General features: G+C 43.1%; 1 protein-coding gene across 2 annotated transcripts in view; it reads right to left on the reverse strand.

The window, feature by feature from the left end:
- Nucleotides 1–20,169, reverse strand: part of PIK3R1 (phosphoinositide-3-kinase regulatory subunit 1) — a 97,955-nt gene extending 77,786 nt beyond the window's left edge. The window contains exons 1-2 of one of the 2 annotated variants that reach the window (XM_072606457.1): nucleotides 19,987–20,169; nucleotides 6,223–6,907 (exon numbers count right to left, since the gene is read on the reverse strand). In XM_072606457.1, the coding sequence (XP_072462558.1) occupies nucleotides 6,223–6,574 (352 nt within the window). In that variant the 5' untranslated portion in view covers nucleotides 6,575–6,907; nucleotides 19,987–20,169. The remainder of the gene's footprint in view (nucleotides 1–6,222; nucleotides 6,908–19,986) is intronic. The other variant, XM_072606458.1, reaches the window with a different exon arrangement.
- Nucleotides 20,170–20,857: the final 688 nt, after the last annotated feature.

A 20,857-nucleotide genomic window follows, 5' to 3' on the forward strand; every position in this document is an offset into this window, starting at 1 on the left:
GAGGCATAGATATCTATACACACCTATACATGTACATACACATATATGTGTACGCATATATAGACATACACATACACACATACGTATATTCTCCCCACCAGGGTCACACAGCTAGTGTTTGAGCTAGACTACAATTCAAGTCTTCCTGACACCAAGTCCAATGCTTTCTTTCCTACTCCCTGATAACTCCAAGATCATGCTGTGGAGGACTGAAGGCTCTCAGAAACCTGAAAAGGAAACTAATGGAAACATGAAGGGGAAAAGGTGTCACAACAAGGATGGTTTATTAGGTCAGAGATGATATGACAACAGCGTTCCAGTAAATAAAGAGCCACCATATGAAGGATATTCACTCATTTTCTACCTTTTTGGGGAGGCCTGAAACAAGAAAATTGCCTTAAATTAAAACAGGCATAATTCTGGTTGGCCCAGGTGGATTCTGTCCATAATACTAATAAAGTAGTAGAGGGGAAACACAGGATAAAGATATCTGAGAGCCGACAAGGAGCTCAGAGGTCATGTAGCCTAACCCCCATCTGCCCAATAATTCCTTCTACAACATCCCAAGCAGTCAGCCACCCTTTGCTTAATGGCCAACAAGGAGAAACCCACTACCTCCAGAAGGGGGCCCCTGCACTTTGGGGGTAGCTCCAATTGTAGGAAAGATTTCCCTTAAGGCAGGGCTTAAATCTGTCCCTTTGCAACTTCTATCAACTGCTATTAATTCTAGTTTCAGCCTCTGGGGTAAAGCAGAACAAAGCTAATCCCTCTTCCACATGACAGTCTCATCCTCTAGTCTCCAAGGTACTATCCCCAGTTTCTTCAACCATCCTTTGTACATCTTGTGCTTTCCTCCTATCACTACTCTGGGATTCTCCTCTGGACACTCTCCAATTTGTCCATTTCCTTCCTTACATGGATAGCCCAGAACTGAATGCAGTATTCTCTATCTCACCTAACCAGGGCAGAGTAGAAGAGAACTTTTAGCCCCCACAGTCCGGACACAATACTACTGCCACATCCCACTGCAGATGCCTTCAGCTTCCAGTCCAATATCCAGCCTACTCCCCAACATCATTTTCTCTACTCTCAAAAGGGAACAGAAAAAGGTACGAAAGATTTAATAGTGAAATTCTAAATCATCTGTGACAAGGGGAAAAAAGAAAGGTGAGGAAAAGCAAAGGTGATGTGTTTTCCTCACCCCCTCCCTAACTCATTACTGCATTCAGGTCGGTCAGACGTTCACTACGACACACACTCCACTCACTCTTCTGAAGTGGTACAATGAGAGTACTATCAAATGAAACCCACTGCCCACCAGCATAAATGCGTTAGATAATCCCCTGAGTCCTGACTACTGAGGATAAGTTAATATAACAGTGGAGACCTGCGTTTCAGGTCTTCAGATACTCAAAAAAGAAATATAACAGTAACTACTGAAAGGGGATGACATTAGGGAATGAAAAATAAAATAGGCCTGGAGGAAACAAAATGAGCTGCTGTGGTCTTATGTAGTTTCATACATCACATACTAAATGTGTGCCCAATTATGAAGGTTAAACTTGGAACTCAAAATGGCTATCCCTGCTTTGAGATATAATAATACTCCCTTAGCTACATACATTCAGAAAGATTTTCATATTTAAACCATGTCTGGGTTCTCATGTTGAAAAGGATTCTAGTCAGAATTTAACACGTTTAAAAAAGTAACTATGCTCTGTAGAGTACAACACATACACAATATTAACATGTTGCTCAAATCAGAGTTTCCTCTTTTTACTATTATGATTCATTACTATCTGTGTGACATCTTGCAAGGTACCTTGTCAATAAGTGGGAGTTACATATCTGGTCCTTGACCTCAAGGTCTTCACACCTCCAAATACCTTCTACCAGTTTCTTCTAGGACCTCCGATGAAGGTGAGTGGCTGGCTCAGGCCAGTCTTCTCTTCCTCGCTCACAGCACTGCAATCTCACTGTCTCCATTATGCCCAGACACTGGGTACCTTACTCTCCCTTCTACGTTTCAGCTTCCTTTCATGTGTCTTCTCCCATCAGAATGTAAATCCTTTTTGGGCAAGGGCTATCTTTGGAGTTAGGGTTAGGGTTTTCACTTCCATTCCCATGTTTAGTCAGTGTGCTTGACTGGCAGACTCAACATGATAACCAATTAAATTGAATACATATGGTCACAAATGAACACTTGTGGGGAGAAGGGGACAGAGAAGAGGTCTGAATACTGAATAACAATTACCATGCTACAATGAAGCAGAAAAGGAAATTTACGCTCCCTAACTTCCAGTTTGTCACTTTGATATCTTTTCAAGCAAAATACATATGTTTAGCCCAAAGGAAGCCAACGAGTTTATTAGTAATTGCTAACATGCATAAAATTCATTCCTGTTGGCCTATTTTCCGTAATAATCTGGCTTGTCACTAATGCTAACTATTGAATTATCATTGTACTAAATTGAAGCTACTTTAAAATGGAAAACATGAGGCTCAATACTTCCAGAAAACTGAATGTAGACCTCTTCCCACTTTCTTACCAAACTTTTATTTCTGCTGCCTCATTTTTTTAATATTAATTTTCTGTCTTAAACATATATTATGCCCATCACCCCTGCATCTCTCTTTCATGGCTTCTTTTAAGGAAATAAAATCAATTTCTTGCATGTTAAAGAGTCAGATTTAAAAAGCTATTAGAATCCCCAATTGATACATGGTCAAAGGATATGAACAGGCAGTTTTCAGAGGAAGAAATTAAAGCTATCTATAGTCATATGAAAAAATACTCTAAATCACTATTGATTAGAGAGATGCAAATCAAAACAACTCTGAGATACCACATCACAAATATCAGATTGGCTGATATGACAAGACAGGAAGATGATAAATATTGGAGAAGATGTGGGAGAGTTGGAGAAGTGGTTCATTGTTGGTGGAGTTGTGAGCTGATCCGACCATTCTGGAGGGCAATTTGGAACTACACCCAAGGGGCTACAAAAATATGCATACCCTTTGACCCAGCAACATCGCTACTAGGACTGTATCCCCAAGAGATCATAAAAATGGGAAAGGGTCCCACATGTACAAAAATATTTATAGCAGCATTTTTGTGGTGGCCAACTGGAAATCAAGGGGATGCCCAACAACAGCGGAATGGCTGAATAAATTGTGGTATATGAATGTAATGGAATACCTTTGTGCTATAAGAAATGATGAACAGGAAGACTTCAGAGAGGCCTGGAAGGACTTATATGAACCGATGCTGAGTGAAAGGGGCAGAACCAGGAGAACTTTGTGCACAGCAACAACCACAGTGTGAAAGGGATTTTTCTGGTAGAATTAGTGCTTCATTGCAATACAGGGACTTAAATAATTCCTAATGGTCTCTTGAGGCAAAGTGCCTTCCACATCCAGGGAAAAAACTATGGAATTCGATCGCAGAATGGAGCGGATCATTTTCTTTTGTATTGTGTTTTGGTTTGTTTTGTGATTTCTCTCATTCATTCTGATTCTTCTGTGCAACATGACTAGGGTGGGGATGTATTTGGTAGGAACGTATGTGTAGAACCTATATAAAACTGTGCCATCTCGTGGAGGGAGTGGGAAAGTAGGGGGAAAGGGGGGGAGGGAGGGGAAAAATCTAAGATATACAGAAGTGATTGTGGAACACTGAAAACAAAACTTTTAAAAAAGCTATTAGAAGATCTTAATCGGTACTAAGTGAAGTGAAATAATAAAGAATAAACTTAAAATGAGGAATAAAATTCATTTACCAATCAACAAAGACTTGTTTCTATCCCATTAAGGGTCAACCTAACTATAATCATGGGCAGCGAGGTGGCATAATGGATAGAGCACTGGTTTGTCCTCCTTCATTCTCCAAGAGGATCAGGGAGGTGATGTCATGACATACAAGTGATTTGGCTTTAAGTGAGGAAAGACTATGCAAAGTCACCAGCCTCACTTTCTCCTCTGGAGCCATATAGATCCAGTGGGAAAATACAGATCAGGGTCACTGGAGATGACCCTGCAGTGGAAGACCTTGGCTTTTTTTAAGCTAAGGTCTTTACCAGGTCTCAGTCTGACTGACGCAACACCCATTCAGTGATTAAGGTTAGGTAAGAAGATAGAGCACCAAGACTGGAGTCAGGAAGACTCCTTATCTTGCATTCAAATCTGGCCTCAGACACTTACTAGCTCTGTGACCCTGGGCAAGTCACTTAACTGTTTGCCTCAGTTTCCTCATTTTTTAAAATTAATTGGAAAAGGAAAAAGTAAACCACTCTAGCACATGTGCCAAGAAAATCCCAAATGTGGTCACAAAGAATTGGACACAACTGAAATGACTCAACAACAGCAAAAACTATATTAATATTTGAGGACAGCTATCAACTAAATTTATGCTGACAGTATTTTTTTTATGACTCTACTGGAATCAATCTTGACAATCTTTCTATGTAAATACGGTTTTTCTTGAATACCTCCCTCCAACCCACTCCACCCTTCTTTTCTTTTTTTCTTTTTTTTTTCCACCCTTCTTTTCAAAACAAGGCTGTGTGTTCCTTCTCCTCTTTCATTATTTCTCTTAAAAATTATCTTTGCTCAATTTTTATTAAAAATCTGAATTCAAATAAATGGATGCACAGTAGACTCATAAATAAATACCTTTATAGACAGTGAAATTATACAAATCATTTTTGAACAGCAGACTGAGCTCAATATTTTATTGCTCTCACTGCTTTTTGACTTATAGACAATCAGAAATAAGTTCTGTGATTAGTCTTACAGTAGTGGGCATTACTTGAACATAACTGTGTAAATTTACATTGTTTAAGAAGGCAGCATTTTCTTGGGGGAAAAAAACAATTTCTGGCATGGCTTAGCAAATTTTATTAATTATTCAGCAAATTCCTATGACTCTCATAATTGGTTTTTTAAAAAAATGTCCTATTCATTCACTTCTTATTAGCAAGATAACTGGGCTAAAAAGCAGTTTTTATCCTCCTGTACTTCCACTTTCGTCCACTCGCTTTGGTCAGTGACACAATAATCCATTATTACAGGCAGTATAGTCCACCATTAGCTACATCAGAAGCTCTTCCAGAGAAGTTATTGCAAAATCACGTACAGTGCAAGTCATTATGCCACTTGGGCAAACACACTTCCTTTTTAATCAAAGGATGAAAAAAAAGCAAAACATGCAAAAATTATCTTGAGATATTCAAGCATGGCACAAATTAATTCTACAATGTTTGCCCAAGTGGAAGGCTCTTTCCTATACGATGAAGCAAAAAATTTAAGCCTTAAATCACAAGGTTGGCAAGGCAGAAGCCATAACCCTACTTTGGTTTAGTAAAAAGTCAGTAACAATCAATCTCTGATCAACCATTTGAGTCAAAAGTGGCCTCAGTCATCATTTTTTTAAAGCAAAGGTTTCTCCACATGTTACCCAAACAGAATATATGTATTAATACCATGAAAAAAACTGCATCTAAGGAAAATAAAGCTTCCCCATTTATATTAACTACAGGATTGTGTTTCAGCCACAGCGTTTCTGGACAGGAAACCAAAAGGTAGATACAGGGTTAGAAAAACAATGGTTTCTTCTGTGCTGAATTCTGTGGTCATTTTATTACTCTCTACATTTTCCCTTACAAATAATCTAATGATAAATATGGCAAACTCTTAGAAAGGCTCCCACCTCTAAGATTCCTGGTTAGCCAAATACCATGAGTTTTACAGTAAGAACTGCCTTCCCTCTGACATTCCAATTTACATTCTATATCATGTCCATTTTTTTTTGCATATTGTTTTCCATTAGAAAATGAGTTCCTTGAGGGCAGAAATCGTGTGGTTTCACTTTTCTTTGTATCCACAGTGTCTAGCACATAATAAGCAGTTAATAAAAACTTAATGACTGAGAAGGTATTTAATGTTTCCTCTGGAGAGGACCAAGAATTACATCCTACTGTGCCAGTAGGGAAAGGGTTTTAAAGCCATCCACAGTAAGCAGCATTTCCACTAATATAACATAAAATATTCCTATTCGTAGGTTTGCAATAACAATGACCAGTTCTCACGCAGGGCCTCTGGGTGAAGATGCTAAGGAAAAGAAACGATGCATACCACCAGAGGTTTCATGACCAGATACAGATTTAACAGCTGTCTTTAACAGAAAGGTAGCCCGCATGTACACGTCATTTCAGTACTGACCTTGCTGCTCATTATCCGCTTCCAGTTTGGAAGAGCCTGGAGCTACAGGAAGGGGTCGGGGTGGCCGAGGCTTTGGTGTAGGAGGTGAGATTCTTTTCCTTCCAATGTATTCTACATAAGTTCCTGGAAAGTCACCTCTTTCCCCTGTTGTTTCATTAAAGCCACTTAGCCAACCAATTTCATCCGGTTTTGCTTCTTCTCCTTCACTGAATCCAAGTGCTACTAAGGACCCTTTATTCACAGTTAATATATCCCCCACATGCAAGTCAATATCTTCTTCCCGTTCCTTTTTATACTCATACAAGGCTCTATATTGGTATCCTTCGGCACTCATTTTTGCCAATGTTACCATTCAGCGACTGAGTTTCGTTATATTATCTTTATGTGAGAAGAGCCTGGGGAAAGTGTCTTAAAACACCTAAAGTCATTCCAGAAAAGGCTAAAACTGAATTCTTCAAAGATTTAAAAACAGAGGTCATCTGCCATTCTACTGCCCATGTGTCCTCCATCCAAGGTGTGGCACGTATGCCACTTCCTCCCTTCAGATGGGCTCCTTTGCTCAATTCTCTGGGCTGCAAACATTTAATTGAATTTCACAGTCAAATGCCATCCGTGGTGATGCTCTTGCCACTGACTGTCCATTGGTCTTAAGATCTTACAGCTGCACCTTGCACACATGCTTTACCTAGTAAAGAAGAAACAGAATACTCATTAACTTCAAACTTTGTTGTGCATTTGAAATTTCAATAGAATGCACACATTTTACCTGTTTTTCTGTACCTTTACTTTTTGTATAGAGTTAAAACCTGGAACATTTCAGTTCTAAAAGTCACAAAAAAAGTAAAGAAAAGGTTTTTTATTGACAGAATATGCATTTGTACACTATAAATATATCTTATATAAATACATTCATATATTCAATATATAGCTTTATATATTGAATTTTATGTATTTATTGAAATTATATATCATTCTAATTTCAATATCCTATTATATTCAATCAAACAACAAATTTTTTGAAAGTATCGATGTACTGGGCATATAAGAACAAAAAATTAAATATTCCTGGACCTTGAGAAACTCAGATTCTATTAGGGAGGTGGCTTGTACATGTGTAAGGATATAAAAAAAGTATTAAAAAGTATAAGGTAGTAGAGTGGGGGCACTAACAGCTGAGAATATCAGGGAAGGTTTCACGTAAAAAGTGTCAGGTAAGCTGAGCTCTAAAGAAAACTAGGGATTCTAAGAAGCAGAGGTGAGGAAAGAATATGTTTCAAAGCCTGGAGATGGACTTATAAAAAAACTATTTAAGTATATCAGATTGAAGGCACATTTTAAAACTTCAGTATCACAGCCATTTGAAATCTTTATCTCTTTTTAAACATCTCATTATAAATTAAATGATTACATGCTGACATTTCAAACAATATTCATCTTTCCACTGTTAAAATCTTAGCCCTTTCTGAAGGCAATAGCAATCTTAGGATCGCTACATGTTTTACAAAAAAAATACTAACATGAAAATCTTTGCGTAGCAAGAACATTTATCTGGTATTATATTGTTTTATGTCTCAGTCCCACCAATTAGAAAATAAAGGCAATTATCAGGTTATATAAGGGTGAAAAACTCCTTTGTCCAATATCTATTCAAAGAGCAACTTTGTTTTTTGACAGCTGGGGAATCAACTAAACTAACAAAAGTCACTTTTTTAGAACCTAACTTTCAGGGTGCCGCTGTAATGGAGGCCTAGAACTCATAAAAATGTTCATATCTCCAAGGGTCTGGAGGCAGAGGTGGAGAATTTTTTTTTCCATCAGAAGGCCAAAAGCCACTGGAGGGAGTCCCTGCCCAGCTGTAGATTGCCACAGGCATGGAAATTAGAAGTGCAACATACAAAGGAGAATCCATTTTCCACAAAATGCATGTGCCTTAGCTCCAGAATGGGTACTACAGATCCTGCCCTGCCACCCTGAACTCTTGACTGGCCAGAAATCTCTATATCTAGCTCCAACCAGATCCTCCACAGGCTGCCCTGCCTCCCTTTCCATCTCACTCTCTACCCTTTTCCCAACTTTCAACGTGACCATTTCCACAAAGTATATATCAATCAATTCCCCTCAGGCTCCACTCACTATCCCTGGCTTCCCAGACCATAACACTCCTCCCCACCCATCCCTCATAAACATATGTTCTTCCTTCCTTAGATTATAAGTTTTTTGAAGGCAAGGACCACTTTGCTGTTTCTATTTTATCTCTAGCATCCAGCACAGTGCTTAGTAAATGCTGAAGAAAAAAATAATTGTTTATTCTTTTACACCTACCATTTTCTTTTAACTAAAAAGAAGCAAATACAAATGAGAACCTTCTCTGCCTCGGATTGTTATCAGAAGACCCTAAAGGGGCCACTACTGGGAGTCCTGGCATTACTGACTGCAGTTTCAACAGGTCTTTCTCATGATTCTGTCGTTCATGAAAAGTGGGCTCTTTGTTAAACAAAGAGAGGTCATTTCAGTAAATATTAACTCATCTCCTATATACTCTCATGCCTATGGTAGGCAGTGATTTAACAATTGCATATGGAGGGAGCCAGCATGCCTTAATACTTGCAGACTTCAAAGAATCTCTTCTTTGCACAGGGCAAGTCCTAATCCATTCATGCCTTCTCATCCTGTGCATCTCTGTGTCCATATATGAACACACTATGATGCTGACAACATAGGGAGCTCCTGCCACCAAAATTCTATTACTTCAGTAAGTCCGAGGTAGTCGCTGGGCCCACCTAGAGGATTCAGTGACTCGTCTGGACTCATGTAAGTAGGTAGAGAAAGACAGGGCTGGAACCCAGGTCATCCTGGTTCTACCCTACCTTCATTTTGTCTATTGTTTGTGTACTCCCGTAAACTCTTCCTAGAGTCTAGCCGCCATGCTGGGGACACTCCTTTATGTCTCTCAGTTTTATGTGCAGCAAAAATGACACAGGTAGGTGGACCATCTGTTATCAATTGTTCTTGTATCCTATTTCCTTTTCCAGTCATAGATCGCTTGATCGCTTGGATGATATATTTTGATTGCAAGGAAGGTGACAATAATAACAGCTCACATAGATAGATAGATAGATAGATAGATAGATAGATAGATAGATAGATAGATAGATAGATAACTTTAAGGTTTGTACAGGGGACTTTTTTTGCATCCCATCCCTGAGGCATCCACATAGATTTCAGAGGGTCTGTGAATTCTTATGGGGAAATAATTACATCTTTATTTCTATATAATTGCTTTCCTTTATGATCCTGTATATTATAAGCATTGAAAAACACTCTGAGATGGGGCCCCCCTGCAAACTTCCCCAGAGGTCTATTACACATATCACAGTTAAGAAGCTCTGCTCTTCTAACTCTAATTCTAAGAAATGAATGGAGGAGGCTGTGGGACAGGCTGCCCTGAAGTCTTCCTTTTTCTCTGGACTGTTATTCCTACTCCCATGGAGCCCCTGGGGCCCACATTGACTAGTTTGGCTGCCCAAGCCAGTTCTCCAAGAGTGGCTCTAGCTCACTATCAACAGCTTCAGTGTGTAGGTTCCCAGAGTGTAGTGCCTCAGTTTACAGATCCCAGTAGCTATATAATTGTTTGGGGAAGGTAGCAAAGGAGTGGAACTTAGGGGAGTCCGAAATACTAAATGCTAAAACTGGTTATTGGCATGTGAAAAAACTTCAAATCAGAGGAAATAAGTAAAGTTCCAATACTTTTTACTCTTGGAAGTCTGGTGACCCTCACCCCACCCACCCACCCACCCCTACATTCCCATTTTGGACTTAAAGTCAGGAAGAATTGGGTTCACATTTCACCTCTGATCCTCACTAGACATGATGCTGGGAAAATTATTCCTCTCTTTTAGTCTCCTCATCTGGAAAATCGAGATTATTATCCCTGAACAACCTGAAGCTCAAATGAGATACTGTATGTAAAGTTCCGACCTCTAAAGCACAACACAGATAGAAGTTTTCATTTATTATTTCCTGCTGCCACCTCCTGAGATGTTATGTCAGGGTTTTCCACCTGAGCTATGGAGGAAAAGATTCCTCCCTCCAACTTCATATAAGACAAGGGGCATTAGAGAATCCAGAATCCTAGACGTTATCACTATTTAAAGCACTGGACCACCACCTCTAACTCCTCCTCACACTGCTCCTGCTGGTACTCCAGATGGTCTAATAGCCTTAAAAATTGGTCAGTGGTTTGTAAAGACTCTTCAAAACAGTTTGACCCAAGGGCAGCATATTCGTAAGGCACTCAGACAACATCTTCCCCAACTGAGTAGGTATGACCAAAACAAATAGTTAATGGGTATCAATGACATAACTTTATATTCATGACCTCATCTGATCTTCACTATAGTCACCTGTCATGGACAATAGCAAGGAGTTTTATCCAATTTTTAATAAATGAGGGAATTATGGGGAGGAAAGGTTGGCCTTCAGTCCCACAGCTATGAAGAGCTGCTGAGGCACAATGAGAAAATAGGCCTGTAGAGCCATGCAATGCCATTTCTACTATCATAGATGTCTAATAAGTAATTTTTATTCAAATTTAATATTCGAAGTTCTTTTCAGAGGCTTATAGATTTAAAGCTGTAAAGGACATTAGAGACCACGCAATCTAGAAATCCCTACTTTATAGATGAGAAATCTGAAACCAAGGGAAATTAAGTCACTTGCCCAGAATCAAATAGCTAGTCTGAGGTCAAACTCAAAAAGAAACAGGGGCTCTTAACTCATACATAAGGATCCCCGCAGGCCACGTACTGACTTTGTTTTAAAATATAATATTACCACTGTTTTATTGCCCTCTTATTTATTCTGTTAAATATTTCCCAATTAAGTTTATTTGGCTTAGGAGTTACAGTATGTCACTGCGGTGCAAAAGATCCCCTGTTCTGTGAGTGTCAGTTAGCTAACGGGAGATCCTTTCAAATTTCAACTGCACAACTTCAAGGCCAAGGCTTGTGGTCTGCTTCTCTAAGACTGCATGACAAAGACTAGAGATGAACACAACACACTAAGAAGGAATCTGCTCTGGTCTAATTTTAACGTACAAGTTGTGGGTCCCCTCAGTCCACTTCTGCTTCAGTCTTTTAGATTGGACTAAACTTCGGTAACATTGGAGGGCGCATCACACCATTAGCTAGAGAATGTGTATTATCTCACCATTAAAATGATAAGAAATTCTGGTTTACACACACACACACACATACACACACACACACACACACACACACACACACACACACACACCCCATCATCAATATTAAAGCACGTTTTTACCTTTCCAAATTAAGCCAAGTTTAATGTCATCTAAAAAACACACCAGAATAGTTCAGAATATGGAATAAAATAGGGAGGTTACTAAATAACAAGAAACACTGACTCAAAGTCTCAAAATACAAGCTTTGCATATTGATTAACCACAGATCTATCTAAAATGCACTATAAATTGTATACACATACTTAAGGGCAGAATTTGGAGCACAAAGCAAAGGAAGATAAAAATCTCTGTGACATGAAGAGTGAGCCAATACAAAAAACAATCAATTTCTTGCATCTTCAAAACCTGTCTTTCAAAGTGCAGTCAATTACCTTTTCATAGCACATAAATTAGCATTTCTAAAATGCTCAGTAAATTTTAAAATTATACATATAGATACACACACACACACACATAGTCAGTCAATAAGCATTTTTTGAGTGCCTGTTATGTATCAGGCACCATGCTAAGGGCTGAGGATGCAAAAAAAGGCAAAAGGTAGCTTATGTTCTCAGTTCACAATCTAAATCATAGAGAAGACAACATACATGTAACTGTGGACAAAGAAAATATGCACAATATAAACTGGAGATAATCAATAGGCAGTCACTAACATTTCATGGTGGAGGGGGGAGATCAGTGGGGATTTATTGTGAAGGATGAAATTTCAACAGAGACTTAAAGCAAGACAGGAGGCAAGGAGGAGGAGAGAGAGCATTCCAGATATGGGCAACAGACAGAGAAAATGCCTGCAGTAGGCAGGCAGTGTCTTGTTTAAGGAACAGTAAGGCCAAAGTCACTGGATCAGTGTTGGGGAGAGTGGGGTAGTGCATTTAGGACTGGGTTACCTAGTAAACAGCTTTGAATGTCAAACACAGAATTTTATATTTGATTTCAGAGGTGTTAGGAGCCACCAGTGTTTAACGAGTATGAAGGTGACATGGACAAACCTGTACTTCAGGAAGATTAATTTGACAGGAGGCAGGGTGCAGGATGGATTGGATGAGAAGACTTAAGACTTAAGGGAAACCAGTCAGCAATCTACTGCAATAGTCTAGGCATGAGGTGATGAAGGCCTGCATCAGGGCAGAGAGGAAAGAAGGGGGTGTACACAAAAGCTGTTGCAACGGTAAAATCAATAGCACTTGGAAAAATAATGGATATGGGATGCGATAAAGAATGAGGCAGCACCTGGATGCCTGGGAGGAGATACTGGTGCCCTCCATGGTAAATTCGGAAGGGCAGACAGTTTGTGGGTGTGAGGGGATAATGAGTTTCATCTGGAGATTAGTGGATCTGTAACATGAATAAGTAGATCTGAGAGTCATAAGCACAGAGATAATTAATTACACGAGAGCTGACAATACCTTTACAAAATGAGACAGCAATGGCAATGAAGAAGATGAAAGAAGGTGGAGGAGGAAGAAAGAAAAGAAGGAAAGAAGAAAGGAGGAGAAGAAAAGAAGGAAGAAAAAAGGAAGACAATGATGACGCCGACAGAAAGGAGACCCGCACATGGTCCTGGGGGACTCTTTCCCATAGTGGCCATGACATGGATGAAGATCCAGCAAAGAAGATGAAGGAGAAGCCACACAGTAAAAAACGAAGAAAACGGAGGACAGAGCAGTGTTACAGAAATCTAGAGAAGGGAGTATCAAGGATCAATAATGTCAAAGGCTGCAGAGAGGTCAAAAAGGATGAGGTTTGAAAAGAAGGCCATCAAACTTGGTAATGAAGAGATCTTTGGCAACTTTGGACAGAGCAATTTCAGGTGACTGATGAACTCAGAAGTCAAACAACAGAAAGCTGGTAAGAATGAAAGGAAAAGAAGTGGATTCATCAATTATAGATAATCTTCTTAAGGAGTTTAGCCATGAAATGTAAAAGAGAAATGGGACAATAGCTAGTGGAGATGGATAAATCAAGTGAGGGTTTTTGAGGATGGGGGAGGCATAGATATGCTTGCAGGAAGTGGGGAAGAAGCCAGAAGACAAGAGGCTGAAAGTCATTGAGAAGAGGGGAGCAATTGAGAGAGATGCGGCAACCTTCTAGGGAGAAGACAAGATGGAATGGGATCATTTGGCCATGTAGATGGGGTTAGCCTTGGTAATAAGGGTCACCTCTTTACGTGAGACTCAAGTGAAGGAGATAATGGCAGCAGTCATGTAGGTCATGTGAGATGGGTAGAACTCCCAGTGAATGACTTCAATTTTTCCAGTAAAATAATAGGCAAAGATCTCAGCTGAGAGGGTGGGAGGAGGGCAGTCGTGAGAGGTTTGAGGAGGAATGAAAAGATTTAGGGGAGCTTCTATGGAGAGTGAAATAGTGAAATCAGAGAAATATAAAAGGAACTGCCTTGCAACAGCAAGATTCTGTGTAGGGTTATGTACCATGAATTCCTTGTAATAGACTCAGCATAGTTTCATGATTTTTCTCTGATTTCATTCAGCAACATGTGTGTAGGAGGAAAGTGGAAGTGATCCAAGGTTAAGACTTGGCTAGGCAAGATCAGAGATAAGATGAGGCGGCAAGGGACTTAAAAGAAGAGTGTAGAGTGGAACTGGTTCACCAAGGGGTCAAGATGGAAAGGGGATGAGAGTGTAGAAAGTGCAAGGGTAATGGCCTGGGAAAGAACCATGGGGTCAAGGGATTAGAAGTTATAGGTTAGATGAAGAAGGCAGAGGGAGAGGTAGAATGACAATAGACTGTGATCAGATAAGGGAATTTCAGACTGAATTAGGACCTTTCAAACACATTTATTTTAGAATAATTAAAATCAAAATCACCCAGTCACAAAGTCTCTGTTTTCGAGAAAGATGTCCTATAGGCACCTCAAATTCAACATGTCCCAAAAGATGTCATTATCTTTGTTCCCAAACCATTCCTTCTTAACTTCTCCATTTCTGTTGGAGGCACCATCTTCCTTCCAAGTGACCCAGGTTTCTTCTAGTCAACTCACTGACAACCTGAGAGTCATCCTCAATTATACAAACACCTTCTAAGCCTTACAGATGCTACATTTACAAATTCTCTCAGATCAGTTCCATTCTCTACACTCATAACAACCTTAATCATATCTTTATCACCTCCTTCATGGACTACTGACCCAAGATTTTTCATTGGTCTCTCTGCTTTCAGCCTCTCTCCTCAACCCAATCTATCCTCCAATTAGCTGCCAAAATGATACTTCTCAAAGCATAAAAGGATTGCTCATGTTGCTCTCCTACCCAGTTGGCTCCACTGGTACCTGATTTCCTCTAAAATAAAATATAAATTCCTCAGTAAAGCACTGAAAAGCCTTCACAGTCTGGCAGCAAAGTAATACCTCTTCCCAGGCTTATTATATATTATCTCTCTCTGACAGAAGTCTACAACCTAGCTGAGAGCAGCTAGGAGTGGCAACAGATACAGTTTAAGGCCTGGAGTCCAGAAGACCTGAGAGTTCAAGTCTCACCTCAGACACTACCTGTGTGACTCTGGGCAAGTCACTTAATCCTGCTTGCCTGTTTCCTCATCTGTACAATGAAGGAAATGGCTCTATTCACTGTGCCGCCTAATAACCAATTATAAATGGGTAATTAGCCAAATGATTTTTACAATAGGGTTCCAAACAACAGTTTGATTACAGGATACCTTACTTCCCTATGACACTGCTCAGAACAATTTATGCTGGGTAGGGCTGAATATACATCTCTTCCCTTGAATTAAGCTCTTATTAAATACAAACCTAATAATTACAAAGCACTTTTGTTACAACAATCTTGGTAAGCACTATTATTATTATCCCCATTTTAGGTCCCACAACTAGTAAATAGCAGAGGCTTGAGTTGAACCCAGGCCTCCTGACTCCAATGTCACTTTCTCTCACTTACAGCCCACTCACTGCACCTCTATCTCAACACACCAGGACAGCTAATTGAAAGAAACCAAATTCACAACACTAAGAAACCTACTGAATTATCTCAAACTTAGAAAAATGAGATCACGCCAGGCATAATTGGAATTACTATGGTAAATAAGGGGATATATTAAGAGAATGTGGCACAGTGGATAGAGTGCCAGCCTTGGTCAGGACGACCTGAGTTCAAATCCACACTCAAGACACTTACTAGCTTGTGTGATGCTGGGCAAGTCACTTAACCCCCATTTGCCTCAGTTTCCTCATCTGTAAAATGAGATGGAGAAGTAAATGGCAAATTACACCACTATTTTTGCCAGGAAATGATACTAATTGGCTAACAAGAAGCCCTGCCTTCAAGAAATGTACAATCTAGCTGGTCAAACAAGACCAATACAAGTGAAGTGCTTAGTGAATAATACACCAACACGATAGGTAATTATATGTTAAACTGTGTCCCCAGGCTTAATAAATGTCTACTAATTACCTGAGGAGATGGCCTGATAAGCACACTCATTACTGTAGGAAATGCTAGATAGCATAAGGTATCCATCAGGAGTTACATGGTTAGAACCTGGGAATGGTACAAGGGATATAACTTTCCCAATTTGTGACTACGTAGTCCATGCCTAGAGCACCAAGAAAAAGACAGTTATTCCACAGAGCAATCCCTAGATGAAACAGAATGGGACTTCTGCTCTTATCACCTAATTAGAGCAAAAGTTGCTTCCATGTTTTCTGTTCAAAGACTTGCCCCCCACCTCAATTTCTCTAAGTATGACAACCACCTTTCCTCCTGCTGAATGCCAGAACAGTGGTTTAACTTAAAATTTCTTTCTAGGATATCAGATTTGGTTCATTAACTAGCATTCTCCATTAGAAGTGGAAAAAGAGGGGCAGCTAGGTGGCACAGTGAATAAAGAACCAGTCGAAGTCAGAAGGCCCTGAGTTCAAATTTGACCTCAGACACTTGACACTTTCTAGCTATGTGACCCTGGGGAAGTCACTTAACCTCAATTGACCAACCCCTCCCCCGCCCCAAAAAAGGGGAAAAGGTAATATGTGAAAGTCAAAGGAGGAGTCCGGGGTCAAAGTATTAGAGCCACTCCTGTGGGGATCTGTCCCTCTCTCACGAGGTCACCATGGTGACCCAAAGGCACTCAAACATGTCACCACTGTTCAACCTGGGAGCAAAGGCAGCTGCCTACTCATAGCCCTAACTCCTGCCAATCACCTCACTTCTATATCATCTAAGTCCAAAGAGAAACAGGGTGGGGCAAGCCACCTGAGTTTTATTCATTTACAACTTATGACTGAAGGAATTTCCACTCACTTTCAACCATGACCTCTGGGACAAAAAAAAAAAAAAAAAAGGCAACAGACATACATTGTAGGGGTCATCTTTAATTGGAACTCATCTCTGTGTCAAAACGATGGGTATACATTTAAGCCAAAAATAGTGCTTATAGAATATAAGGCACTCGGAGACAGATATTAGCAGATGTGTTTTTCTTTTCCTTAAAGAAAAAGCCACACTTCACTGATTCAACATTTCTTTAAAATCTAACCCATGTCAAACAAACTGAAGCAGATTTCTTAGAATGCTATCTTCCTATTATTTGGTTGAATGTAGATAATAGCCTCTGATTTCCTTCCTTTTAAGTAGGAAACACTGTGAAACTGTATCTAAGAACATGGCAGGTAGGGAGAGGAATAAAAAAAAAAAAATCCTGTGACAAGTGACCCAGATATCAAACCTGAGTTACAATTTAGGTTTTGTTGGAGGGTTGTAGAATTCCTTGTTATCTTACATGCTAACGGGCGGGGGGAGGGAAAACTAAATCAATGAGTACTTTATTATCACCACCTCTATTTTCTTTGTCTATTAGTGGCATAAAAAACTGGTTAGGAAAATTGGAGAACAATGAATACAAGCAGGCATCCAGTCCTATCAACAGGCATTTCCTCCTACACCTCAAACACTGCAGATTATTCATAATGATCTTAATAATACCAACAAAAATACAACACTGGCATTTCTCACCTGCCTAAATATCTACAAACGAAATTTCTATAATCTGCTCAATAGCACCTTCATTTAAAATTACATATTTACAAGCCTAAGAAAAACTTATTAATGAAAAAGGAATCTAAAATAGGTGTTTTTCTGACCCTGTCTTTGTACCATTTCATTTGTCATAGACTCTTTTCAAAAATTTCCTGAACTAACCCCAAAAGTTAATAGCATACCAAAGTGAAAATGGCTACAAGCAGAAAAATATTTAAAATAGTGACTGGGATAATGAAGTGGGCACTACAAGTTAAACCTCAACCTGTAAACCCACCACAAACAAATCTGAGAAGAACTCACTTCTCCCTCCTTCTCCCAAAAGGTCCCCTGCTCTGAAAAGACACTAAAACAAATGTTCTCTGGATAAAGACTTTCCGAAACCTGCCAGCAGCAATCACGAGATGCATTATCTGTGACAATACACACTACTTCTGCTTTCTAAAACCAACAATTTATGGTTCTCTAGTATCATGCACCAACATAGTTTAGACCAAAAACATAATAAAAAACAAAAAAAAATCAAGCCAATCAAACAATGGGCAACTAATTATTTTGTCACTTACTCCAGATGTGAAAAGATACAATGATATCAACACAGGAAACAACAGATGTTTGTCTTCCCAGACTACAATTTTGCAACTCAAGAGCAGGCCCAAAGTCAAGGTGATAAAATTAAAACCTGTAGCCATTTTAAAACCAGTATTAGTCCATCCTCTAGGGAACACGTAATCTCCTAGTCCATTCAGTCAAGAGAAAGAATTAACAAATCCCAATGGAAAAAGCAGTGTGTCCCTCTGGAGTCTACCACTGTCTGGCAAATAAAAGCTTCCTACTAAGAGTCAGCAGCGGAATTATTCAACACTTCTGCAAGACAGCCTGCTCCAGTCTATCTTTTCAATTAGATCCTAAACTCTAGTCTCAATTATCCAAGACTAAAAGGTCACTGGACCACACCATCACGGTCCTCTAGGGAGAAAAGATTACGTTTAACATATCTGGTCTTTGGTGAGTAAAATACTGGCTTCTAGAAGCCAGCCAACTTGGATTTCTAGGAGTATCACATGAAAATGAAGTACCATGTGCATGTCCTAACTACTAACTCCAAACATCCTTTTCTCCATAACACTGGATCCGTCCATGACAGACACTGGCACACAGTGGGTACCATATAAATGCTTGCTGACAGTGAAAAGGCCCTCCTCATCACTTACAGAACGAGCTCTTACCTCTGACAGATGCAGAGTTCACTTTCCTATTGCTTTTTTGAAGAGCTTTCTGAAACAACACATCTTAAGACTTAAAACAGATATTCCACCGGAAAAGTGCAAGTCGGCAAGCCTTTGTATTTGCAGGAGAAGAGCTAAAAGGCTGACACAAGCCACAGGGAGCTAGCACCATCCCCGACTCGTCCTGATCCACGCGGGGCCCAGCCACGCACGCTGCCACGACCTCCTCAACTTCATTCAAAAGCCAAGGACTCTCTGGGTCCAGCTGCTCTCTGGCTGAAAAAACCCCGGAAAAGGACGAGCTCCCAGCTACTCACGCACGAGCCTGCGGCCACGCGCCGCGCAGGGTCTCAGGGTGGCCCCGAGGGTGGCCGCGAGGGTGGCCCCGAGGGTGGACCCGAGGCTGTCCCGAGGGTGGACCCGAGGCTGTCCCGAGGGCGGCCGCGCAGACAGAGGCCAGCACGGTGCCCCGACCTCGCACACCGGGAGAGCTGCGCTTCTGCTTTCGCCCCGTGACGGCCATTCCCCTCGTTCCCCCGGATCACGCCCGAAAGCCGCTTGCAAAAGTGCATCCTGTTTGCAAAGCCGGGATCGCCTTTCGAGGAGCGGGGGGAAGGCGGGGGGCGGCTCCTTCCAGATCCCCAAGGATCGTTCTCTGCTCCGGGGAAAGGCGCCGACGCCGGTCGGCCCGGGGCTCCGGGGCCCCGGCTCGCTTCTCCTCCCCGCCCCGTCTCCATGTTGCTCGCTGACCAGGCCTTCCAGTCTGCACCGCGGAACGACGTCTGGGGGTCGGTCCGGAGCACCCACCTCCCCCCGGTCCTGCAGGGCCCAACAAGGCCGCCCGGGGGGTCTCCCCGGACCCCGGGAGAGGCAGGGGCCGGGAGGTTACACCGCCCCGGCCAGCCGTGCACACCCCCGGGGCGCGGGGCCAGCTCCCTCGGCTCTTTCCTGCGCTGGGGATCCGGCAGCGGCCGCCGCGAGCCCCGGAGAAGCGGCGAGAGGAGCCCGGGGAGCCCGGGGGAGCCGGGGGCAGTGTGGAGGTCGCAGAGGCCCCCGGGGCGCGGGGAGAGCCTCGGCCGCCGACGGCGCGCACCCGGCCGGGCTGCGGGGCAGGGGCCGCGCGGGGCAGGGGCCGCACGCCGCCCGCCCGCCCGCAGCCTCCGCCCGCCCGCCCGCAGCCGCCGCCGCCGCCGCCGCCGGGGGGACAGGAAGAGAGACCGAGCAGCGCGCACACGCCCCGAGCCCAGCCCGCCGGCTCCCCTACCTTCCCGCAGCCCGGCTCCGCGCTCCCGCAGACAGACGGACGGACAGCCCCGGGGCGGACGTGCGCGCTGTGGCCCCGCCGCCTCGCCGCCCTCCTCCCGCTCGCTCGCCGCTAGCTCGCGGCCCCCCGCTTCCTCCAACTCCGCTCCGCGGCCGCCGGCGCCTCCTCTCTACCGGAGCTCCCGGGCGGCCCTCGCCGGCCCCGCCCCCGACCCCGCCCCGGCTCCCCCCACCCCCGCGCCGCCGCCCAATCAGCGCCGATGTCTCCGCCCCTTCCCCGCCCCCTCCGGCGCCGCCGCCGCCACTCACCGGACCGCCCACGGCCCGCCGGCCAATGAGTCCCCGCGGGGGGCGGTGGAGATCCGAGCCCGCCGGCCCCTTCCTGCGCCGCGCCGCGCCCTGCCCCCCGCGCCGGCTGGGCCTCGGCCGGGCCGCTCTCCTCCTTCTGCTTTTCCCTTCCTCCTCCTCCGAGGCAAGGAGGAGGAGCGGGCCCGGACTGGAGGGGAGCTGGGCTGCGGCCCCTCTGGACAAGCGCCCGGCCGCGCGCCGCCTCTGCGCCCTGCAGGCCGCCGGGCACCTGGAGGGCGAGGCCGTGCGCCGGCCGGTGCCTGCGCCGCTCCCGCGCCCCGAGGACCTTCCCCCAAAGCCTGGCCGGAGCCGGCCCGGGGAGGTGCCCACCGGCCCACGGCCGCCCGAGAGCCGGCTCGGGCGGCGAGGCAAGGCCTGAGGACCCCCGCCCCCCGCCCCAGCTCTGGACCCCCGGCGCTTGGCAGTGCCAGGGTGCAGGAACCCGAGTCTTCTAAGGATGGCGCGAGTGTGGACGTGCTCGCCTCGGCTAATCCCACCCTCTGGTGGGGTGGAAGCAAATGTAG

This window comes from Notamacropus eugenii, chromosome 4 (genome assembly GCF_028372415.1).
Source record: "Notamacropus eugenii isolate mMacEug1 chromosome 4, mMacEug1.pri_v2, whole genome shotgun sequence".
NCBI classification, from domain to species: domain Eukaryota; kingdom Metazoa; phylum Chordata; class Mammalia; order Diprotodontia; family Macropodidae; genus Notamacropus; species Notamacropus eugenii.